The sequence below is a fragment of the Idiotropiscis lumnitzeri genome, chromosome 2, assembly GCF_059441095.1.
Source record: "Idiotropiscis lumnitzeri isolate Australia: NSW breed Sydney's pygmy pipehorse chromosome 2, RoL_Ilum_1.0, whole genome shotgun sequence".
In the NCBI taxonomy this organism is placed as follows: domain Eukaryota; kingdom Metazoa; phylum Chordata; class Actinopteri; order Syngnathiformes; family Syngnathidae; genus Idiotropiscis; species Idiotropiscis lumnitzeri.
In genome coordinates, this window is record NC_142392.1 from 3,481,332 (window position 1) to 3,507,065 (window position 25,734).

Sequence of the window (25,734 nt, forward strand, 5' to 3'; positions counted from 1 at the left end):
ATTTAGTCACGGATTTTATGAAATATCAAATTCCCTCACTTTATAACGATCACAGCGCCTCCTGTGTGTGATAGGAAGAAACTGATTTTTTTTTTTTTTTTTTTGCATTTATCAACGCGGGCGTGGCTGCCATTTCCGCCGGAGGCAGGGGTAGAAGAGGGGGGGCAGGCGGGGGGTCTGCAGCCGTGGTCTGCCCGGGGGGGCTTGTGGATGCTCCAGTGATGGATGAAGAGTGACAGATCAGGGTTAGCCGCCAGGGGAGTCCATTTTCTTCGCAGTGAACGCAGAGATATAGCAAGAAGAGAGGAAGGCGTGAAGAGAAGAGGACCCCTCCTCCCCCTCCTCCTCCTCATCTACACTCTCTCTCTCTCTCTCTCGCCCTCCACTCCGGTGCATCAGTGAGCTTCAGGCGGCTCCACGCCGCATTGACGCTGCTCCATCCCGCTCAAGTCACACACAGCGACTCAAATAGTGGACGCTGGATTTTGGATCTTGGGTGGCTGCCTTCCACGGATATGCAACACATCCCCTCCTCTTCCGTCCAATGAGGAGGCGCAGCCCACTGCCCGGCGATGATGAATGCAGATGCGGCACGGCAACACATTTGGATGTAAGCCATAACTTTGCGCTTGATGAACGCGGCCATTTGTTTGTGTACATCTTGACTGAGACGGCAATTCTACCGCGCTGTCTCCAATATGGCTGTTGACTGAACGGAAGAGAGTACATGAAGGCGCACTTTCTGGATTTCCAACTCCGCAATCCCCCCCCACACCATGCAGATCCTCTCACCCGGGATGTTATTTGTGTTATTCCTCGTCAATGCACATGTGTGTTTGTCCGTGAGAAACGGCGGGCACGTAAAAGAGGACGTGAGCCCGCACCCCGCCAGGACTTCTAGCGGGTCACCCCGGGACGTTCGGCAAAACAAAGCCAGAGACCGCGCCACAGGTGAGTCCCCGGCGGAGCTGCAGGCAATCCTCCGAGGGACCTTTAACTCCTCGTATCCGTGGAAACGAGGGGCGGCGGGGGAAGTGAGGCGTTTTGCACGCAACAAGCACGACTTGAATAGGACGGTGACATCGGTGAAGGATGCTGTCTCACATTGGGACCTGACGCGCCACCGTAGTAAGAGGATAAAGTTGAATGGCGGGGTGAGTGGTGCGGGTGCGCCGGCAGGTGGACATCACAATGCGCCAAAGCCCTCCTCAATGGGAGGAGGGAGGCCCACGGAGGGAGATCGACACAGGAGGGGTACAAAAGAGGAGAAAGCTTGGAAGAGGGGGCGAACCCGCCTGAACAAAAGCTCAGGGGCTCTGGCGTCGCCATGGGAACCTATCCCCAAGCCGGTGGCCCTCACAGCCACCGACGCGCCCTTTGACATCTTCACCAGAAGGCCCGAGCGCTTCACCTTCCGGGAGGAGAACCCGTGGGACGCCACGCCGATCACGCCGCCCGGCTCGCAGGACTTCGGGGACGAGCTCAAGAACCCGTTCTACCCCGTGACCAGCGAGACGTACGGCGCTTACGCCATCACCTGCGTCTCCGGGTTGATCTTCCTGGTGGGCATCGCGGGCAACGTCGCCATCTTGTGCATCGTGTGCCAGAACTATTACATGAAGAGCATCTCCAACTCCCTGCTGGCTAACTTGGCTGTGTGGGATTTTGTGCTCATCTTGTTCTGCCTGCCCATGGTGGTCTTCCACGAGTTGACCAAGTCATGGCTGCTGGGGGAGGTCACCTGCAGAGTGGTGCCGTATATGGAGGTAACATGATTTCAATCTTAACACTGTCAGAAAAAAAAGGATACATTTTTGCCTCTAAAGGGTCACTGAGACAGAATCCTCATAGGTATACTGATTTTACCCCTTAAACGGGGACCTTTAAAATTGTACAAGGGGTGCTTTCTAGGTCAGGGATGGGCAACTTATATAAACACTTCCCTTACCCCGCCTGAAAAGTTTGAAGTTGTCATAACATCATTGGCAGACATCACAGGAGCACCTGTTCGTCCCTGTTAGCCTAATGCTAACACCGACTGGCTAGCGCTATACATGATGCAGATTTTTTTTTTAATGTAAAATCAGCTTGAAAGGAAATCAGCCTTTTTCTCCATGCATGATGATGTAATTACAATCTTAGACTTGTCAGAACCTCGTTTAGGATCACACGTCCCACGACCTTTTCCCGCAAACATCGTCAATCTAGGCCTCCCTCACCTCAATCTGTCATTTCCCCGCACTGGCAGCCACCTTTGAATGACAGGTTGTTTACATCATGTTGATTCCTTCCCCTTTGTGCGCTCATCGCAATTCCATCAGCGTCACCTGACAGGAGATGATTCCCTTTTGTATTTAGAAACGGGTTGTTTTCAACGCGACGGTTTTGTTTTTTTTTGGGAAGGGCCATTGTCATGAGGACAGCATATGAAGGCGGGTTTGAAGGCTTTCCTTGTGACATAAACAAAGCGAGCAGAGCAAATAAGGAAATGAGCGAGTCTTTTTTTATCTTTGTTGTCAATCTTGAATATAAATTTCAAAGGTGTACTGATTTTACCCCTGAAACGGGGACACACCCCAAAACACTGACTGACGTCGTCACCAAATTCCGCGAGGAAGTGTCAGCATCTGGCCTATCTAACTCGGCACGCATGCACTACCACGAAGCCGCAGATAACGATGCCTTCGGTGAACCTGTTTTCATTCGGACGACAAGCGGGGCGGAGATTTGGGATGCAGCCAGCCTGTATTATTTCAGATAAGCTGAGTTGTCATGCGGATGTCAGACGGTGGTGCACAGAGCAGCACATTTGTATGAGCGGCTGTTCAGGAGAGCATTTTGGATTACTTACACACGATTGAAATGCTCTCAAACGCGACTAACGATTGTTTTTTGGTTTTTTTCAGTTTTATAATGCGCTACTGTAATGCACTCGTACGTTTGGGAAATGTTCTTTGTTTTTTTATTTAGGAATTTCTGCAGCGTAAGAAGAAGGAAGGTCATTTGGGAATTAACGTGTATTTTACTTAAATATGAAATTATTTTTATTTCGTTGTAGTGTGTTTTGCACTTGACAAATATTCCATATTTTAAAAAAACTAAATCCAAGACTAAAACTACTCAAATCGCAACATAACAACAACTGAAAAACCCACTCCAAAACTAATTAAAAGAAATTTAATTTAAAAACCAAAGTCAAAACAAAATAAAAACAATAAAAATACTATTTAAAAAATATTTAAAAAACTAATTATTAAAATATTTATGATAAATTTCCATACATTAAAAAAACAACTAAAACTAATACTAAAACTAATCTAAATTAAAATATAATTTATGAAAAATGAACACTTCTGAAATGACTTTGCTCACATACACTCTTGATCTGCTCTCATGCACATTCCTGAATTCCTTTCACACATTGTTTTGTTTTTGCGGGGACTTTAAAGCCTGCAAAATAACAACCAGCAAAGGAAGCATTTCGATAGCTGCAGGGGACAGGGATTGTTCTGTTCCACTTGGAGCTAGAGTGACAAAATAATCTCAAGGAAACATAATAGCAACCAAAGCATACTTGTAGGACACGTCGACAAACAGTTAGCATTCCAAAGCGCGATAAGATTGTTGTTATAATTGAAATAAACGCCCCGTGTCTTATTGCCTTAAATGCGCAATGTCACACATGGTCACGCATTATTTTTTTTTTGAAGCTATAGTGGGAGACGAGAACACCAACACGCACACGCTTCTTCCCATCTGGCGTCATGCTAATTGCCTCTCATCATCTGGGAACACAAATCTAACAAGTCCCTCAAGGCGCGTGAAATCCGAGGTGAGTCTTTTGGCAGTTGGCCAGTGACAGTCGTGCTACGTGATCAATATGTCACGTGTCAACGACGGCGTCATAAACATACGACGAAGGGATTTTTCATTAGGATTTTATTAGGTACACCGACTTGTTCTAAGAGCCAAAGAACGGACGGATGCATTACGAATCCTAAGGGCATGCTATTTCGCTGTTTTTTTTGTTTTTTTTTTTTTTCTTTTTTTTTTGGTGGAACGTATTTTTGGAGAAAAAAAATCATTCTTAGCTTTGGTTTGTTTATTCTATTTGGACTTTTTCTTTTTGAATATTCAGTTGTTTTGAATTCATTTTTAGAGGGATTACTATTTTTTTACTAGTTTAAATTTTTCTCAAAAATGCTTCATTTTAGATTTTATTAATTTTAGTGTTTTAGTTTTTTCCACCAAAATGCTTCATTTGAGATTTTATTAGTTTTAGTGCTTTAGTTTTTTGGTTTTTTTTAACAGAATAAATAAATAAAAATCTATTGAATATAAACCCTGACAGTTTATTTACGTAATGAATTGACAAAGTTTACGATAATTATCGTCTTAGTTATGGTCAAATTGAGTTTTGCACGCAAAATATTTTATAAACGTAAAATGTCGTTTTTTTTTTTTTTTTTTCTAATTAGTCTCGTTAACCAGACACCAGAAAATTTGGTGAGATTTACTCATTGACACGTTCCCATTGGTTGACTTTGAGGCAGTTTTGGCATCGTCATTTTCTCGTCCGCTCGAACACATGCAAAGTTTAGTGGGGCATGCTTATCCGGCAGATGGGTAGAACGGCCTTCCCTTCCCTTCCCTGCACTGATCGCTGCCCGCAGCGATTCTCCCTGCATCAGCTATCTGTGATTAGACAAAAGCCTCGAGGGAACACACACACACACACACTCACCGGCTCGCACACATTAAGTACAGTGTTGAAGCGTTCGGTCGCCTCATTCGACAGCTACTGCAGCGACATGCCACTAAATGAGACGCGGAATATAAAATTGCACATCTGTCCAGACAACCTGGAAAAGTGACTTTAGCGGCAGCTCAAAAATTAGAGGCAAATGTTTTTTTTTTCCAGCTCCAACGGAAATATGCCCAGGACTGTGATGTAATTTAATAGAAGAGGAATTTATTGTCCAGAAGAAAGTGCCCGTGAGATGCTATAAAACGCAGGGAGCGGCATCACTAAATGGAGCTTTTGATATTTGATCTCATGAGAGGCTCTACTTAGACTAATTATTGGATTTCATTTTGTTGCACACTGCTCCAAGCCTCAAGGCAATTCATATAAAACATTATTAGGGCATATCATCAAATCCTGAGCGCCTTTGTCCAGAAGTGCGTGGTGGTATGGTGGAACATTTTTCAGCCCCCGGGCGCATCTTACAAAAAAGTAGACTGACAATTTCGTTGAGGTCATCTGATTTCACCAGTTTGGGACAAAATTGCTGAATCTTTGGAAAAATTGATTCAGTGAAGCCGACGTCATGATCCGCAAGGGGGAATCTTGCAGTCCCCAGCAAGTCTATTTTGGTTTCCGGGAAAAGACTCCTTCCACTATTTTACTGACCCGCCACCTTGAATGACAAAAAAAAAAAAAAAAAATCCAACATACCATTTTATTTGAGATGTCAGAAGGCTTGACCCATTTGAAGCAGCCAATTATCCGACACGCCCCGGCTGGCAGATGGACGATGGTTGAGTTAAGGTCTGGTGAGGCTTCTATGGCAACACACACACACACAAAGATGAGTTGAAGTGTGTTGTGTGTGCACACTATCCTTATTCATCCTCCGGCGAACTCTCGTTCCCGTTGACAGTGACGGCGGTCACATGACCCAGCCGGCTCCACCAGTGCTCGTTTGGAGCCAATTAAGAACGCGCAGCCTTTGTGGCACCGTCGCACCGAACCTTTAATCAGGAAGTTAATGACCTTTTATTGAATAAATGCACCGAGGGACACCTGCTGCTCGTATCAATGACCACAACATAAAAAAAAAACATGTTAGCGTCTTAGTCCAAGATTAATGCTGACAGCAGAACGGGATTTTGGAATTCAAAACCAGACCGTCGCAGCAGACTTGAGTAATACCTGGCTAATAATAGCCGTTCCAACGTATAAATTATACATGAAGCGAAATTACGTTTTAAATATGGATGTTTTCCCCGCCTTCCGATGAAAGTGAGCTGACAAAAAGAAGAAAAGTAAAATAAGTGACACTCTGAGTGACTTTGTGTCACGGGGCTTTTCTTCCCATTTCGATTCTTCTTGTCGCTGTTTTCCCCGGCTCATCTGCATGAAATCCGACCCCCCCCCACCCCCTGAACACGGCTTTGTCACGCCACCAAAAGCTCGACTTTTGGACGTGTCTCTTTTAAATCACCACCCCAGGGAGCAAAGCTTTTTTGTGGCGCCGTGGTGCTCCGCCCTGATGCGCTGATATGTTTTACAAACGTCCATTCGTCAAATATTCATCGGGATTTTGCTGCTGAAGTAAAAGATGACATCAGGTTAGAATGAAAGACCCGAAATTGAATTTCGACTTGACAGTGAGCGTGCGGATCGTTCCGCTTTAGAGCGCCTCGTTGTTGCGGCGGGTGGGAAATCTGCCCAAGAAGTTTTGTTTCCAGAAGCAAAGCTGAGGCTCAGTGGGGCCATCTGGGATGCTGGCTGTCGTAATTAAATTTGATATGACGGCAGGGATTGTGTCGGTGGGAGGCGGCGTCGCGGCGAGGAAACGGATGTTTAATGGGGAACGAGAGGGCGAGGAAGTAAAAGTCACCGGGAGAAAAGCCAGAGACGGAATGAGGAGGATGTTGGGAATAAGAGGGAGTTTTACGGCCTCAGGCCAGTTCATGAGATGGTTGGTGTGAAGACACACACACGGACACACTCCAGCTGCTGTGGAGAAATACATCGGAGGGTGCCAAAGTGGCTGTTAATCCAACAGATCCTTTTTGCGTGAGGAACAATCCTCCTTGTGAGCTTTAATAGCAGCTTGCAGCCTTCTGTTGAGTGTCAGACAGCCTCATCTTGCCTCTGTTGCGAAATCCACATCTAATGAAAAAAAAAAAAAAGTAATTTTTGACGGCTATTTCCGTCCATGGCAGTGAATGAGTTAAGATTCCGGCAAGTGGAGATAATATCGTATGCTGATTGTGATGTCATTCTCCGACAAATTCCGAAGGTGTGTCGCAAGGTTTGTCAGATGAGCACTTCCTTTCCTGGAGGTGATGTTGGCTTTAATGTGACGTTAATCCTCGCCTCCTTTCAGGTGGCCTCCCTGGGCGTGACAACCTTCACCCTGTGCGCGCTGTGCATCGACCGCTTCCGGGCGGCCACCAATGTGCAGATGTACTACGAGATGATCGAAAACTGCACGTCCACCACCGCCAAGCTGGCCGTCATCTGGATCGGGGCGCTCCTGCTGGCGCTTCCCGAGCTGCTCATCCGGCAACTGGTGGTGGAAGACGCCGAAATCCCGGACGAGAGTCCCGTGGAACGCTGCGTGATCCGGATCTCCACGGCGCTCCCCGATATGCTCTACGTGCTGGGCTTGACGTACGAGGGCGCCCGGCTGTGGTGGTGCTTCGGATGCTACTTCTGCCTGCCCACCCTGTTCACCATCGGGTGCTCGCTGGTGACGGCGCGGAAGATCCGGCACGCCGAGCAGGCCAGCGTGCGCAGCAACAAGAAGCAGATCCGCCTGGAGAGCCAGATGAACTGCACGGTGGTGGCGCTGGCCATCGTCTACGGCGCCTGCGTGGTGCCCGAGAACATCTGCAACATCGTGTCCGTGTACATGGCGGCCGGCGTTCCCGAGAACACCATGTCGGTGCTGCACCTCCTCTCCCAGCTGCTGCTCTTCTGCCGGGCGGCAGTGACGCCCGTGCTGCTGCTGCTGCTGTGCCGCCCGCTGGGCAGGGCCTTTTTGGACTGCTGCTGTTGCTGCTGCTGCAGCCGCACGCCCTCGTCCACCACGGCCAGTGACGATAACGAACACGAGTGCACCACCGAGCTGGAGCTGTCGCCGTTCAGCACCATTCGCCGGGAGCTGAGCAACTACACGCCGGCCGGGTCGCACTGCTGAGATCAAAGTCCGTTTGCCTCCGCCGATCCCGTCCCGATGGAGGGCATTTCCTGGCTATTTCAAATCTCAATATTTGCAGTCCAATGAAAAATAAGGGAAATGGTCAGCCTTTACACCCAAATAGAAAATGAAAGCACTCACAACGAGCATGGCGAAGATGCTAACGATGAATTAACCGTGCTCAGCTGCCCTGAAATCAGCATATAATGAGTTTAGAAGCGAGAATTACTCAATTGACATTTCTTAGCAATTATCTAAGAAATATTATCGTGGAACTTTAATTTCTCAGTATTTTTTATGACTCACTAAATTAATTGTGATGAAGAGGGGAAAAAAAATTAAAAATTGTCAATGAATTTTACTCTCATCATTAATATTTTCTAATAAGTTAGAAAATATTTAATAATTGCGAGTAAATGTTAAATATTTTCAGCAAATTTAATATATAATATAAATATTAATATAAATTTACTCAGGACCACCAGTTATAAAAAAAAATTACATTGAAGAAAATATCACTCGATTTTTTTTTTCAAAATAATTTGTAGGATTTTAGATTTTAATTCATTTCAATCGGGAAATTTGATTTGATTCGCAACCTTGGTCGGGGGACGAAAACTTCTTGTGATGCCCTCGCATGTGGGAAAGGCGAGCCACCCGGTCAGGCCCCGCCTCTTGACGGCACATGATTCTACTCACACTAAAATAACGTACAGTATTATATCATATTTTTTTTGTGTGTGTTGAAATATTTTTTACAGTGTGTTATTAAAATAAATGGTTGAAATACATTTAAAGAATTTTTTTTTTTTTTTAGCCTTGGCGAACGATGCTGCACTGACTGCCATCGTACAAAAATTCACAGGAATGAACTCAGCTCATGCCGCTCGGTGCTCCTAAAGGCGGTTCATTCCATTTCCCAAACAATTCCTTCGTACAATAAAAACATGAAGCGAGTCATACGTGTGCTCGGACTGCCAAACATTCTTTTTATCCGCTCCTTTCAAATTATGCCAAACTTGTATAATACATCCAGTCAGTCGACACTGCCTGGCCGGATTCTGTTTACATACGAAATCGACCGTAATTGTACTCGTCGTTATCCGCACATTTGTGACGGGAGAATGCACGTCCTGTTGAAATCCAGTCGAAAATTGTGCAATATTTAACAGATGTCGATACAGTCGCTTGTGCAAGTGCGCTAATGAGGTGTCCTCATTGTACATATTGAAGACATTATCGGGACTGTGTTGGACATTACTGGGCTGGTCTCAGAGAAGCATAAACAAGTGGAAATAAAAAGGTTCTGGACGGGCTCATCAAAAGGACCGCGATGGAATATGAAAAAAGCGCACTCCGCATGGACAAAAAAAACGGACGGACTGCCCATTACACTGTTGTATCATATTACGCCTTGTATATTAAAAAAAAAACTGTAAACTCTTTAGTGCTCTTATGATGAATGCGCTGTAAACAACAAATCAATCAGTTCCACTTCGAATGGCGAGTAATTGAACTGCACACTTCATTTGTGGTCAAGAAGACAAATGGTGGTTTATTTGCGAGTGTGGACGATACTCACAATGAGCTAAAATGAAAAAAAATAAATAAATGTTGGAGTAACTGATCAGCTCGAGAGTAGAATGCGACCACAAGCATGTTAAACAGCACCAAAGTGTGTAAAAATAAATCGATACTTGTATGGTACTGTCATTTTTTTATTTTGTTTTTTTTTCACTGACAAACCTGGCGGAAGATTATTTCAAAAATATCCCTCGTTACAATCACGACGTTGAGGGGAAAACAGCCAAAAAATTGTTTTACATAAAAAGTCGCTGCTGATTAACTCATTCACTACCATTGACGGCTAAATACGTCAAAGATCCATTTTTTTTTTTTTTTTTTTTACTCGGCTGGTAGCGACTTGTTTTTTTTTTCTTCTTAGATTGACCAAAATGAATCAAACCAGGCCTTATCACAATCACTTCAATTGCGCACTGCCAAACACCTTTCTATCCGTCTTGTGGTAGCAGCCGTTCCTAGCCCGCGCGAGGTCAGTTTGGCTCCAACGTCGACAATCCCAAAAGTTGCCATTAACGTTGCCAACTCAGAGCTCACGATTTAAATTCAAAGTTTTTGTGACGGAAGTCAAACTGACCTCCCAAATTTTCCCGGGACATTTTTACGCGATGGGGGATTCTATTAAGTGTGTAGTTTTGTGCGGTTCAAGCTGTTGATGAAGTGGTTCTTGTGGCATACGGTATGTAATCTCAACTCTGTCCATAATTGGTAAGCACATGCACTGTTGTCTTCAAGTCCGCTCACTGGCTTCTAAATCGCTTTTGATATAGCCAAAAAGTGTCCCTTTGTCTATCAAAGAATGGAAAACTGCATTAAAACCCTTCAAAACAAGAGTTTACTGCTGTGTGCTGTTTTCATCCGGAGATGACCATGGGCCACAATGGGTTCTAAAATTTGACAGAGGAGCCGGACCAGGAGCAGATAGATGGAGTGTTAATAATAATTTTAAATGAAAATGAACAAAAGCATTAGAACAAAATATCTGTCTTTGACACACCACAGAATTTAGAAAATATAACATCAACAAGGTTTATTCATTTAATCTTTTTTCAAGTTCAACGGGCCGGATTAAAACGTTGAACGGGCCGCATGTGGCCCCCGGGCCGTAGTTTGCCCACACCTGCTCTAGAATGAATATACTTTCACTGAATATTAAAAAAAAAGTCTACACACACCCCTCTTCAAATGATACAAAAAACAAGACCCAGTTACATCATTAATGTGACCTTATAACATGTACCTTTAAAAAAAAATCTCTTCAAGTGCGGGGAAGTCAAAATAACTGAAATACCGGGTTTGCAGAAGTGTGCACACCGTCTTCTACCTAGAAACGTGGCTGTGATCAGAATTTACCAATCGCAGTTAAACTAACGTTTAATGGAAGTCCAAAGATATCCACCATTCTGATTAAATTTGATGCTCCAGTAGGCTTTTCCTGCCAAAAAGTTAAGTTTAGAAATGGTGGATGGATCGGTTAGAAAACTAAATAAATATCAGGAAAAGCCTACTTGAAGAGTTCAAGTTTATTAGGGGTTAATCAGCAAGGTAAAAAAGATCAAATTAGCTCATGTGCAATGTTAATGCGACAAGTTGTAACGTCGCTATGGCAACAGCCTCTGATGTCTCTTATTCGTTCTATTTAAAGCAAAGCAATAATCCATGCCGCCATGGCAGTCGGGTTGTTGCTATGGAGACACGTTACTGTATCGATATTGCTCTGCCAGTGAGGTAAATAAACTTGTGATAAAAGCAGGCTTGTCTTCAAGAATTCGGATAAATCTTTACGCCGCCGCCAATGAGATGAGCAAAACACCGGAGAGAACAGCATGCTGTGTCATGATTAGTTGTCCCCGTCGTGCTTCTCAAGCTGTTCGTACTGAATTAGTTGGCATGTGAGCAGGAAAACGGAAAGGTTCGCTTTTGTTTGCCTTGTCACTCATTTCTAGGTCACGAGGAAAATTGAACGCTTGACAGAGCTTGAAGCATATTTATTGATGATCTCGAGTGTGCGCGTGTAGAGAGCAAAATACCTTCAACACAACACACACCTGCACCACTGCTGCAATAATAAGTTCCGCATATGCCCTTTCTCGTGCCAGGGAGCAACTAATGAGGTTTTGTTACTTCAAAAGGTCTTTTCTCTTCCAATCTAAACGGCGAGCCAGCAGGCCGGTTAATGATACATTGGCGCATACAAAAACGTCCGAGATGTATTTAATTCGCTCGAAAGGTGAAGGACCTCAATTAAATTATGCAGATTGCTGGTATACAAGCACATGTAACAGTCATTTTACATGGCCGAGTTGTCACTGAGGAAGTGTTGCCCCACCGGTGTTGAACCAAGGCACGTATTTTACATTTAGAAAATATTTTATAGCATATTCAAATTTTATATATTATATATATATATATATATATATATATATTTTTTTTTTTTCTTTTCTTAAATATATATATTTTTTTTTAAATATATATATATTTTTTTTTTAAATAATTATATATATATATATATATATATATATATATATTCCCCAGGGCCCACCTCATATCGCACGACTCATCTCCATCCTAAACCTTGAAATTCAAATTTTGCAATATCAAAAAAGAAAGGAGTGTTTGTCAATCAATTACGCAAACATGCAAGAGTCTTCATTATCACGAGAGCCACAGACGGGACACCTGCTGCTGACTACTTGATGGGCCCACTCTAACGAGCGCCCCCTTATTGCCATGGAAACCCTCCAGCCGGCAGACTGATCATTAGCCAGCGGCGATCCTTCTCCAAGGTGGCCTCGTTCCCTCTCTGTTCACATCCCCTCGTTCCCTCTTGTGTCATCTCTCCCCCCTGTGGTGCTCGAGGTTATCTTTTGCCGATTAATCGACAGCATCTGCGCTTTTATCGCATTCATCATTCAACCTGTTTTTACTCCCGTGTTCTATCTTTAGGCTCCTCAGTCTTAATCTATGTTCCTCCTTCCAGCACTTCACCGTCTCATCAATAATCACCCTTTGGTAGTTTTAATCACAGAGAGGAGGACTAATTGAAACCCCAATTAATGCCCTCCAACTCGTCAGTGCTCAGAGGCAGCTAACACGCCGCTCGAGTCCCACAGATACATCGGTTTTCATGGCGACGACTACGGCGATAGCAAAGCGCCGGGAAATAATCAAATTAGTTCCGGACGCCATCACGGGGTGTCATAGTAGGTGACATCATCACATTATGGGATGGATCGGCCTTCATTTTGTGATGTCACATGTTAGTTTTGCAACATGATGTTTTTACGAGGCCACGACCGCTCCAAAAAAAGTCTCGTGTACACTCTCCCCACCATGTGACACACAACAGGGGCTTCCTTTTCTTCTGCGCCTCCCTGTTGAGACCATCTCATTGCTATCTTTCTTTCAGATTCACACACACACACATTACTGATAATCTCCCATTGATTGCTCGGACCTGCTGAAAGCCCTTTTCACATCATTCAGTCTGAAACTAGAAATGAATTGATGACTGCAGCAGATCCTGCTGGGCATCTTCTGGATTTGCTCATGCGTAAATGACTGTTTCAGAAACCGATAGAGATGACCCGGAATCTACGGTATTCCACCGCAGTTAGGCTACTTTAAAATCCAGTGTGACAAGAACCCAGCTCGGCGGACTGTGCTTCGTCTGTCGGTGAGGTGTGACTGCATGATTATTGCTCTCAAGCCACAAGCTCCGCCAGACGCTCCTCACGGGGAGGCGGCAGTCGATGGCTAAGTACGTCGGAAGCACAAGACCAATTTGGTCGAGCCGAAAAAAAAATCGCGGATGCTTTCCTTTGTGTCTCCAGCTCATCCTTGAGTGAATTTGCCATTCATTTCCTGGAATTGACGCTTGGAAGACAATTACGCTAATAGGTTACCTCATTGCCTCCCATTGACGGCTAAAGACGTCAAAGATCCATTTTTTTTTTTACTTGGCTGGTAACATACCAGACTCGTCCAACGCTGCCTCGACGTTGTGACGACATCATGCTATGACCGCGCCGACGCCAATGACTGAACGTTCCGACACGGCGGGACGCTGCGGATGATGTCATGACACGACACATTAGAGCTGTGAGCGGCCGCGTTGCTGTGATCGAAAGAAGCCCGTTGCGGCTGTCCAGCCTTTAGCTTTGTCAGTTACACCGTTTTACAAGCTCCTGGAGCCACGCTTTATCATGAACCGTGAGTACGGCCTCCACCGGTTCCCCGCTCCCTCCCGCCGCCGCCGCCGCCGCCGCATAATCCGTATGGCAGACTCACCCTCAAACACTCTCTACCTCCAGTGACCTGAATCCACATTTCAATCAAGCCAATTAACCTTCACAGATCGTCGAAAGCGGTCAATTTGTAAATGGAATGGATAGACGTACAAACACCATGCGCAAAAGAATTTAAGTTTCACGATCAGCTTGACCCGACGGATGACATGTCAATATTATTCCACTATGCAGCATGGAGTGATGAAACAAGTTCATCTGGAAGTGTTTTCGGTGAGGAATTAGATCTCAACGTCGGATCTTTGATATGCTCCCCCTCTGCAGAATACACGGTGGAGAGTGTTTTGGGGTGCGGTTCGTTCGGAAAGGTCGTCCACTGCAAGAAGCTGGCCACCGACGAGTCGGTGGCGCTAAAAATCATCATGGAGAAAGAATTCAACAACGACGCGCAGAAAGAGGTGGAGACCCTGGAGGTGCTGAAGAATTTCAATTTGGAAAAGTACAACATCGTCAAATGGTACAGCTCATTTGTCTACGAGGGACATTATTGTCACGAGTTTGAGAAGCTAGATATGAGTCTGTACCAATATCAGGTCACGGAGAAAGAAGCTCTCGAGCTCAAGGAGATACGACCCATCCTGCAGCAGGTTTGCTTCCCCCGACCGGATGTCGGATTTTTTTAAATGATCTACCGTGGTGGAATGACAAATCTTCCTCGTTTCAGGTTGCGTTATCGCTGCAACTCCTGAAGAGCCTCGGCATAGCGCATACCGACCTCAAACCCGATAACATTATGCTCGTGGATCACGTACATCAGCCCCTGAAGGTGAAAGTCATCGATTTTGGCACGGCCATTTTGATTTCAGAGAGGTGCAAGGGCTCGGAACTTCAGACGCTCTGGTTCAGGTGAGCTCGTCGCCGTGACGACAGACGATAACTAGCGAGAAGTAAAATGGTTATTAAAATGTGAAATGTTTGGTAAAGATCTCCAGAGATTCTTCTGGGTGCTTCCTTCAATGAGGCTATTGATATCTGGTCTCTAGGCTGTATCGCGGCGGAACTGTTCATGGGCAAAGCATTGTTCCCGAGCAGCGATGAGTTTGATATGGTGAGTCCGCCAAAACAGACATCCCGCAACATTGCGATAAACGTCGATAACTCTGATTTGACCAGATGAGACACATACTACGAGTCATTGGAAAGCCACCCAAACATCTGCTGAATACCGGAGTGTACACCAAACAGTATTTCCAACATTATTTTGCAAGATGTGAGAAAAGGAAACCAACCCTTTGGATGTTTAAGGTATGGAACGTTTTCCAACTTTTTCTATTCCGTCCGTCTTTTCCAAGTAATCCAAATAAAACATCCGATTTAGTCAAAGCTGTACAGCTCCGCTTGCATCCCCTGCACCCTCAACAGCCTCTACGACCTTCTGGAGGTAAGACGCCCGAAGTTGCTCCGAGTCCTCCCGATCGGGAATGAGAATTGACTTATACGTGATTGTTCTTTTGCGAGGGATGCGATGAACTGACCGGAGAAGACGCGAGAGCTGACGACCTGGACCGGAGGAGCTTTGTGGACCTGCTGGTGAAGATGCTGCAGCTGGATCCCGACGAGAGGATCAGACCCAATCAGATTCTTCAGCATCCCTTCATCACCATGAGCCACCTCGTCGGGGACTTCAATGACTGCCAATAGTAAGCTCTCATCTGGTCTTCGTTCCGTCGTCCGGGTGGTTGGCTAACCCAAACTTGTTTCCTAGTGTGAAATCCTGCTTGGATCTCCTGAACAGGCATTTGATCGAGGCCTCGTTGAACCAAGGAGACTTTCAACAGTCCAGTGCGATGTGACCGCGCCCTCGGAAGACCCTTCAGGTGGATTCAGGACGATGATTGACGATTCAGACAAAACAAAGATGACACTGATGTGACTTTCTACTCTCGGCTTGGATTTGGAGTGTTTCAATAAGAACAATAAGTGTCCGGAAAATATCAAGTGAAAGGCAAAAATCAAAGAAATGTGTTGCTTCGTAAAATTCCGCGTGAGAGCAAGACATTGAACGGCAACGCCCCCTAACCCCCCCGTTCAGGTCCTCCCGTAGTTTTTAAATCAGACAGGTACTTTGACCCAAAACAACTGGTTCCCGTGACTTCATGACTGATTTTAACGCAAATAAATGGCTGCCCTGAAGTATGATGGAAAAACTTGGCAGCGTGAGACGGCTTCTCCCTCGTGGCGCTCGTTTCTTACACAACCGACAAGGAACTGTTCAGTTCCAACGCTTTTTTACACGGGATTAAGCCGCATTGTAAATCTTCGTTTCGGGGATTTTGGGTATCTCCTGGTCGGATACTCGAGCTGCCGTTCAATTTGAATGTATAATCAAGGTGAGTCGCTTTGCGGCGTACCTTCATGAGCGCTCGTAATTGAGTGTCACGCATCACAGGACACAAAGATGTCAAATTTTAATTCGGATGAGTGCTTTTTTTAATCCTCTTGAACACCTAAGAGCCTTTCTCTTTCATGACTCAACCAGTGCAGTATTGATGATGCAGAATTACGAAATACGGCACAATATCTTCGAGTGCACCAGAATTCGGTCGACCGCAGAATCTTTTTCTATACCGGAGTGTTTTCTGACAATTCTGGGTTTGTGGAAAGTTCAACGTGATTTGCGAAATTGAGGACACACACACACACACACACACGCACCCCCACAAGTGTCAGGAGAAATCTTTGCATTGTCTCCCGCCTAAATGCCAGCGCCTGCCTTCATCTCCGCCCACAAGAGGAAATAACAGGAAACACATAAAGCAGCTGTGGGCAAACTGGCCCGGGGGCCACTTGCGGCCTGTTAAATCTTTTAATCCGGCCCGTCGAAATTTTATGAATAAACCTTGTTAATTTTTTATTTTTGCTGTAATTTCGATGTGTCCCCACTAGGGGGCGCACTCTTAGACCGATATTTTGTTCTAATGCTTTTGTTCATTTTTATTTATAATTTAAGCACATTTTCTCTCTATACCAAATGTATTTTTTCTCCATCTGCTCCTGGTCCGGGCCCTCTGTCAAATTTTAGAACCATTAGTGGCCCACAAATCAAAAACATTTGCCCACCCCTGACTTAAAGGGTGTGTGCAAATAGTATGCGTCCACCCTCCACACAAGAGCTAAAAGTGTCTTTAATTCTGGTGTCCTCTGAAAACGTTCAACCCTCAACCCACAAAAGAAAAGCCCTGAGCCATCGTAAAATCATTGCAGCGCCATTTTACCGATGGCCTCAATGAGTCAAAAACTGAGAACTCGTCCCTCCCCCCCACCTCTCTTTGCAAACACCCACTCGCTCGGTTCTACTCTGGTTCAGCCCGAGTTTAAAAGGGGTGACATGGCGCATAGCCTGGACGCTAATGAGAGGAATCAGAGTCAACACAAATAGGACGTGATTCCGCCGCGAGTGCTGTTCGCCAGGACTGGAACCTCTTGGTGACAACGAAGTCACGTTTTTCGAGATTATTTGTACAATTTGACTCAAAATACTCGAGAATGTCAGGGATATTGGAGAGAACCTCGGGGTTCTGACAACTTTCTGTCACACACACAAAAAAAAAAAACATTTTATTCATATAATTGCCTGTGCATTTTTTTTTCAATTTATTGTCACAATACAAATATTATAATTTTGTTTTTATTTCCGGTAGAATCTCAATCATTCGGGTCTTGATGCATAATCCGACATTTATTTATTTTTTATTTTTTTTAAATCTGGTTTACAAAAAAAATCGTAGCGCTCAGTTTGGATTGAGATCAGCCTTATTATTAGATTTAGATGCTTAGATTGATCTCATGTAAGAATCCAATATGGCCGCCATCCTTATGACATTCTTATTCTTCACCGTAAACCGATGATTACACTCCTAAATCTCCCTTTCATTCTCTGGTTTACCTTGCGCCTCACCGTTTGAACAGATTAGTTAAATCCAGACACACACACACACACACACGCAGTTCTAATCTTCTGTTCATAGCTGCCGATGACTCAAGCAAAATGGATCAGGGAATCGGGGACTATGTCCAATGAAAAGGAATCGGCCTCATTGCAACGCACGCACGCACACAGAAAGACGACAGTTCTCCATTTTTAATGTCGCACAGACAGCTTGACCTAGTATCTCGGTGTGCGGTTTGCGTTGTGTTTCGAGGCGGAAGAGCGCACAAATTCATCGTTTGTGTAAATGTTAATGCATATGGAGGTGGAGCCGCATCCCGAGTCGCGCGGGCGTCCCGCCTGATGAGTCACAAAAAAAAACGTCACGTTGTATCAGCATATCGTTCGGCCCACCTGAGTGGAATTGTCAAACGTAACCAAAGGAAAAGACATCGGCTGCCATGCGACCGCTTTTTGACCTCCCTCCGGGCCTCGCTTTTGCCGTGGCCTACATCCTCGCCAGCTGCAACCCTTTCCAACTTGAAAATACAATGTTTTGGCAAAGCGCGCTCTTGTTGCCAAGTCAACGGCGCGTAGTGGAAAAAGGGTTGGGAATAAACGCTCGCAACACAAAAGAGGGTCGCTCGTTAAAATAAAACTCAACTTCGGAGCGGAAACTATTAGCTGAAACGAGGTGGGTTTTTTGGGGGGGGTTTTTTCTCCCAGATTCAGAATATTACAAAGTGTAATGAGATCCCGTTTAAGCTCGACAAATGACATTCTGATCTGATAAGATTTGACGGAGATAAAAGCAGCCGCTGAGCGTGCTGAATGGGATTTGCCATGTTTTTAAATTGCTGCCTAATCTGGTTAAAATATGGATAAATCTTGAGATGAGCTTTAGGCTGACGGACTATATTACATATAATTTTAGCATTTAGCATCATGAGGAGATGCTTTAGGCAAAAAAAACAAAAAAAAAAGCCCATTACTTTAGAAAGGTGAATTGCGTAATGTCAATGCTAGCATGCTAGCTAATGCTAATGAAGGGCTTCAGATAAAAGTGGTTTGTTTGTGTGAAATCATTTAACACGTTCATTGCCATTGACGGAAATAGACGTCAGAAAGTTGCATTCTTTTCATCTGGGCTGGTCGTGAAGGAGTTAAATACCGAAAACATTTATTGATGTTTCATAATCATTTTTTTACAAACCTGTTTAAGGAGAGGCAATTATTTGTGGGTTTTTACGCTGCCTTTAGGCGGTGCGATCCTATTTTGTGTATTTGTAAAATTAGACATTAAATATCACTTTGTATGAAAGCATTTTGATCAAGTTTAACGTAAAACTCACATGAAATGAAGACAATTACACACTTTGTATTTAAGCTAACACATTTATCTCAATGCTAACGCATAATGCAAAATGCCATAGACGGGCTAACTGACAGCATCGATGTTGCGCAATCATTTTTAATGTGTAAAAGATGTGCTATTCGTATATTGAAGTGAGAAAGCTGTGTTTGATAAAAGTTAATATTTTATTAAAAACATTTTCATAAAAAAAAAAAAAAATTAATAATGTAATAACTGTTTGTCAAAGGTCGGTGCGTGACTTCCACGGTCAAAAGGGTCGCGCGAGAACAATACCCGTTGTGTGCGTGACTCTGTGTGTGTCCGTGTTTGTGTTGGCTCGTGTGGGAGTGATCCAAACGGGACCGGTCAGTCCCCTGTCACCGCACGCGCACGCACGCACGCACGTCTTACCCGGCCCACTCGCACGAAAATGTCGATTTTGCCGATACGCCGCCCTGCACACACCAAGTGTACAGTGCGCTGACAAAGGGGAGGCAAGTGCGCAATTTGCGAGTCAAAGCCGCACTTGTTCTCGCAACACAAACACACACTTGGACAAAGACGACGGAAAACAGGAAGGGAAGCTGTAACTTTCCACCGAGGCTTGGCCACGACCCGAGTTCACTTTCTTTGGTGTGGTCATGGCAGCCTTTGTTTGCGTGTGTGTGCGTGTGCGTGTGCGTGTGTACCACCTTGCATCCTGTGGGCATGTCAGCACGACTGGATGAATACAAGAGGTGCCAGACAAGGTCGGCAGCCTCATTTCAACAAAACCTTTCTCTCACGACTCTGCCGCTTTATTTTCACATTGACCGCCTCATCCCTCAATTGGAACTACTTTTGTGCGCGGAGTAGTCTTGCAAGATTTATACATGTGGGTCATTGTCTCAATAAGTGTCACAATTTTATTTTACCCACTACATTCGATTTGTGGGCCGGACTAAAATCAACCTCCGGCCTTTGTTAATCGAACCCTTGTTTAAAATTTGTCCGGCTAAAAAAAATGGACGTCCGGCCGGGCCGTAAAGCCGGAATATTCCGCCCCCTCTTTAAATTTCAAGTACATTTTGGCACTCATTTTGGATAATTGCTTGTTTTTACACATTTCAATGCAATTTTCATTTCATTTTTAATTACAATACATTTTAACTTCACGTCGACATGTCTTCAAAAATTATCAATTTGTATGAAGTGGCCCGTGGGAGGAAAAACATTTTGGGGACCAAGTGAATCGAACAACCTCTCCTATTTTGAATTAGCATTTAAAATAATAACATTAAAATTGGAATCTGGGTGCTCTTGTTAGGTCTGAAATGTGAATTAAATTCTGTTGTGTTTTGTGAGAACATTTGTGCGCACATCAGTGAATTAGTCAATTGAACAAGCTCCTCAAATGACCCAATATTTGCCGCGTATGCCAAGTGAGCACTCAGGTACAATTACAAAAAAAGATGTGCTGCACGCGGTCATTGCCATAGTAACCGCAAAAAAAAGTCTCCTTTTGAATATCTTCCCTTAGAAGATTTCGCGCAGTGGAAGCCGTCAGGAGATATGCACGGAGATCAACGTGAGAGCACGTAAATCCGCTCCCAGTGTTCCCAGCTGCGGCGTGCGATGGGATGGGATGGGAGGAAGGGGGAGGGAGGGGGCAGGCTGTTGCTAGGTGGCGCCGCACTAGTGCATTTCAGGCAGATTAAGACAGGGTTAACTACACTTGAAATGTGCTGAAAAGCACTCGTTTACATTTAAAAGAAAAAAAAACGTGCTGGTGGGTGGACCTGCATATAAAAAAATATAGAAGATGAAGCGAGGCAATAGCAGAAGATGGATGGAGAGGAGGATGGGGAGAAAACACGAGGGGAGGAAAGCGCACATAGAAAAAGGGAGGGGCAATCAAATCCCGGAAGTGCAGTTTGATGGAGAGGCACTCACTCGCCATAATATTAGGAACACCCGCACAATCAAATGAGAGAAATGCTCAATTGTCATTGCATTATTTTAATGCATTATAATTATTATTATATGCAAATTAGAGTCGGTTCTGATTGGCTCTTGTTCTAGATCAGGTGTGGGCAAACTACGGCCCGGGGGCCACATGCGGCCCGTTAAATGTTTTAATCCGGCCAAACTTGAAAAAAAAAAAAAATGAATAAACCTTGCTAATGTTTTATTTTCTAAATATTGTGGGGTTTTTTGTGGTTATATATATATATAGATATATATATATATATTGTTGTAATGTTCACTTTCATTTAAAATTAAATGTATTTATTTTCTCTGATGAGGTGCGGTTACCAAAACACGCCATCCGTCGGCTCCTGATCCGGCCCCTCCGTCAACTTTTAGAACCCATTGTGGCCCGCCAATCAAAAAGTTTGCCCACCCCTGTTGTACAAAATAACAAACTGCGTCAAGTCTGACTCCGATTTTAGTCATGTCTTTCTTTCTGAGTGGCGCTGGCCATTGAGTTGTCATCTTGGATGTTTTGCCAAGTGGTTAGTGGCTAATAAACTCTGAAGTGGCTAGCGTGACTTCGATACCCCGTGAAGACCCCAAAGCGGCAACTGCTCTGCATCATACTGAGAGCCGCCGCTAACATTTAGCCCCTCGCGCACCGCCTTTCCGAGGACAACAAGCAGCTCTCATTACCAAAAAGCTCACTCTCAATTACAAAAGGCAGATTTGGGGCTTCTCGACAGCAGCAGCCCTGCGAATAAAAGAGGACAAACAGCGCCAACCGATTCATGTTTTGCCCGTCGGATTGAAACAAGGGATTGGTTCGCGCAGGGTGATTATTTATTGATTGCGTCGCGGATTAGGGGGGGTTTATTCATCTGCATCTTGTTGAATCTGAGCTACGGTCTGTCGGTTAGCCAACAATGTGACAGAGCCTTTTAAAATGTCATCTTGGTAAGCCAAGATGCAGACCAGAACAATAAACAGTTGAAGGCTCAAGGCGGGCAAAATTCCAGCCAACACGGAATCAGTCCTCGGCTTAATGGGTGACAAATCCAAACTCGCACACGAGAGCACACACCTATGCGCTGGCTGTGGGCCAAATGGAGTTCACCATGGCAACAGGAGAGTCCGACACAGGTGGTCTGATATGTGTGGACGCACCTGCACACATGGATGCACGATTGAGTAGTCCAAAAAAAAAAACAGAGAGCCTAGCCTACAGACGACTTAGAGATTTCTTCTTCTATTTAAATATAAAAAATCTTTATTTTGGAATAATATGCTTCTAATTTACATAAAAACGTTTTTTACTTCCCAATACCATTGTCCAAATATGCACACAGAGGGTAAAAGTCGGAGAATCCACAAGAATTACGCGAGCGCCCTTGGTAGAATAGAATCCCCGTCTGCCATACCGCAGACGGACTAGGGGAGACGAAACGAAAGAAGGCGGGGCTAGAGAGTCAGTCGGGGACAGAATGGGGTCAGGCGCTAATTCTCGCACTTCCTCACTGTTGTATGGCGTTCCACAGGGTTCAATCCCGGGGCCTCTGCTCTTTTCATTGGATGTGCTGTTCTTAGGTTCCAACATGTTTTTTTTTTCTCATCTGAGCCAGATGGCTAAAGCCAATTCTCCTAATCCAGGCCTTCAACGACTGAATAGAACTTTATTAAAAAGTGCTTCACACTGCGGCGACACCTCGCGGAGCCGAGCCGTATACGTGATGAATGTGATTCTGTCTCCGAAGGCTGATGGAATAACGGATGGGTAGATACAGCCGACACATATGTGTGAGCCTCATAAATAGATTGTAAAAAGATTCAAATCGTCTCCAGAGACATTTTTACCGAATCAACCAGCAAGAATCTGGAACGTACGCACAGACACACACACTTTGTACTCCGGCCGGGATGTATTTCAGACGCACTTTGATCCGGCAGATTTCTGAAGGGTGTTATAAGATTATAGGGATCGTTGGCGGCAGATATGGTGAACTCCCCCCCCCCCGCCCCGCTCTCGTTATCTGCTGTTGTCTCTCTCGCTCGTGATAAATCAATTCGGAAGATGATTTCTGCGCAACGGGAGGAAAAGTCAATATGAAGCAAAAGTTGAATCAGGCCAGATTTACATGAATGATTAATCGAGCTGGGTGAGCGTGCTGCTTTCAGCACCTGAGCACGTTACTTGATTATGCACTTTAAAAGGTACGGGGGTTAGTTATTAATGCATGACCGGGAGACAAAGAGGCAAAGGCGACGTCGTGAACGCAGACGAAACGACGAAAAATGAGAAGTTGAACGCAAGCAGATGGAGGTCAGCGGGGGGGGGGTATGATGAATTCAAGAAAAGGGGGCAGCAAAGAGATTTATGGATGATTTATGGATCTTTTCGCCGCCGGGGCGGCGTGCCGACGAGGACGGCGAAGCCCAAGGTTGAATTATTCAAAGAAGTCGTCGGGTAAACACGTGAGGTTGACACGCGCATTCATTCGGCCGTCCTCGGAGCTCCTCGCAGACAGATGGGACAGGAAGTGTGTCAGTGGGTCAAAGGCAGACGTCGGAACCACGGCGCCAACTGTCACCTCAATTAACCCCCGTGGGGGGAAATTGGTTGTTATATTTAAAGGCTACTAGTGCGAGTCGGATTCCCCTGATTCCGGCATATGTTCTTTATCCTCTGCAAAGAATGACGAATATGACAGCGCCAAAGACGCAATAAATTGTTTCTAATTGGATCTGCCAGCAATAACGACACGCCCCAAAGCGGAGCACCGAATTCTAGTTGAGAGTACAAGAGGTTAATAAACAAGTTCTGGCAATGACTGATTTTTTTTTTTACGATTGCACTATTTATCGTGACATTTATTTTAATCCGATGCGCATCAGACTTTTTTTCCGCAAATGCTAATGTGCCATTTCCATAAGAAACCTTTTAACCATTTAATGGGCCGTTGCGAAAGGTTAAAAGTGGCAGCTCAGCTTTCTGATGACACGAGAGAGCGTTTATTATTACCGACGTTTATTTGTTCGAATGAGAATGAGCCATGGTGTATTTTTTTTTTTTGCCAAGTAAATAGCGTAAAAAGATTGATTGTGTCCCCCACTTTGAGTGAATCGTGCAGGGATAATCGTCGTCATTTAATTTGATATATTTTCTATACTTCTTTTTGTGTTAGCGTCATTGAGGCGAACCGTCGGACCCTCGTCACCAAAATGGATGCTAATTAACGTCGGGATTATGCAAAATCCAAATTGAACTATGAATTTTTCCACGGCGCCAATGACCTTGTCTTCTGATTGACAGCGCGCTGGTCCTCAAAAAAAAAAAAAAAATATATATTATTTGTGCCGCACGTGGCGTGTGTGAGGAGGGGATCCATGTGCCGGCCGTTGGAGGCCCTGCTGTCCATGTGCATGAGATGAATGATAATTTGCTCATCAAAAAAAAAAAAAAAGGGCTGTTGCCGCTAAGTGTGTGCGCAACAGACGAGCAGACAGCAGCGAGCGTGGGCGCCGCGTCGTGTGGGAAGTGACGAAGGAGCGTGCGAAAGATGGCGTCGGCGCCAGGATGGCAACGAGGGAGAGAGGAAATAAAAGAGCAGAGGTGAGTCGCCGACGCGGGCAACAGACGGAGAGAGTCAAACGAGAGCCCGTTTTCAACAAGGCCCGACCTCATCGGGAAGCACGCAAATGTCATCGGAATGTTGAAAAAGTCGGAGGTAAATTTGTTGTCGCGTTTTGTTGCGGCTTTTGTTTGCTCGCCGGGCATTCTGAAGCCAGTTCAAAAAGCTCATGTTGGACTCTTAACTCATTCACTGCCATTGACGGCTAAAGACGTCCAAATTTTTTTTTTTACTCGGCTGGTAGCGAATGAGTTAACTGGAGCTCGTAACAGGTTGCTTGCGTATTTTAGAAATCATTTTGAGATTATTTGATTTTATTTCTACGAAAAATATTTGAAAGACTTTCACAGCGTTGAGGCTTCCGCCGCCTCGTTTGGCAAGACCGTCACATGCTCGTTTTACCTCCATTCATTTCCACTCCTCCCCCCGACTCATCCTTCAGTGACACACGGGATCAAATTTGCTCTCTTGGGAGTATGATGCAACTTAATATTAGTCACCGATATGCAGAGGAAGGCTCTTTTCTCCCCTACTGGGAAGACTATGGACTGCGTTTGTGTATGTTTGTCGTGTTTGAGTGTTAATGTGAGATAAGTATAAGCGAAAAAAAAAAAAAAAAAAAACTCAATCGGATATGTGAACAAGAAAGCAAAAGGAAAAAGACCCTTTATTTTATCTGAGACATTTCAACATCATAGACAAGAAGATGGCGTCTCATCTCCATTTCGGCGTGGACGTTTATTAAAAGACACACTTTGTGCTAAGAATAGATTTTGCAGAGCAAGATTACGCTTCTGAATGTTTTGCGTCTTCGACATCTGATCATATTGTTTCAGGTTAATATATGTCCATGCATTCATTTTGTTTTGTTTTTTTTTGGGGGGGGGGTTAGTCACTCACCGGGCAGAGCTTTGCATTTTAAAGCCATACACACGGCAAGTCACAAATACCGTATTTTCACAACCATACGGTATTAAAAGGCGCTGTCGCTGTAACGGGTGCTAATTCTGTATTTAACACGTTCATTATTATTCTGTGTCGGCATGGTAACACATAAACTAGCTTAAAACATAGACTAGCTAGCATGCATGCTAAAACGTAAGATAGC

General features: G+C 44.6%; 2 protein-coding genes and 1 long non-coding RNA gene across 5 annotated transcripts in view; 2 read left to right on the top strand and 1 right to left on the bottom strand.

Annotated features, from left to right (window-relative positions):
* LOC148341289 (uncharacterized) overlaps positions 1-25,734 on the bottom strand; it is a 38,713-nt gene that overhangs the window by 4,783 nt on the left and 8,196 nt on the right. Inside the window, exon 3 of one of the 3 annotated variants that reach the window (XR_015840187.1) lies at positions 5,459-5,565. The exons of the other annotated variants lie outside the window; for them this stretch is intronic. This is a non-coding gene — a long non-coding RNA (uncharacterized LOC148341289). The remainder of the gene's footprint in view (positions 1-5,458; positions 5,566-25,734) is intronic. 3 annotated transcript variants of the gene reach the window in all.
* On the top strand, positions 187-8,481 carry gpr37b (G protein-coupled receptor 37b). Its single transcript, XM_088286468.1, has 2 exons — positions 187-1,766; positions 7,119-8,481. Exons 1-2 carry the CDS (start codon positions 777-779, stop codon positions 7,932-7,934), a joined length of 1,806 nt encoding a protein of 601 aa, XP_088142594.1. The 5' UTR covers positions 187-776; the 3' UTR covers positions 7,935-8,481.
* Positions 13,972-15,463, top strand: LOC148341291 (homeodomain-interacting protein kinase 1-like). The gene is made up of 6 exons (XM_088288976.1): positions 13,972-14,409; positions 14,487-14,668; positions 14,747-14,870; positions 14,936-15,067; positions 15,141-15,203; positions 15,281-15,463. Exons 1-6 carry the CDS (start codon positions 13,972-13,974, stop codon positions 15,461-15,463), a joined length of 1,122 nt encoding a protein of 373 aa, XP_088145102.1.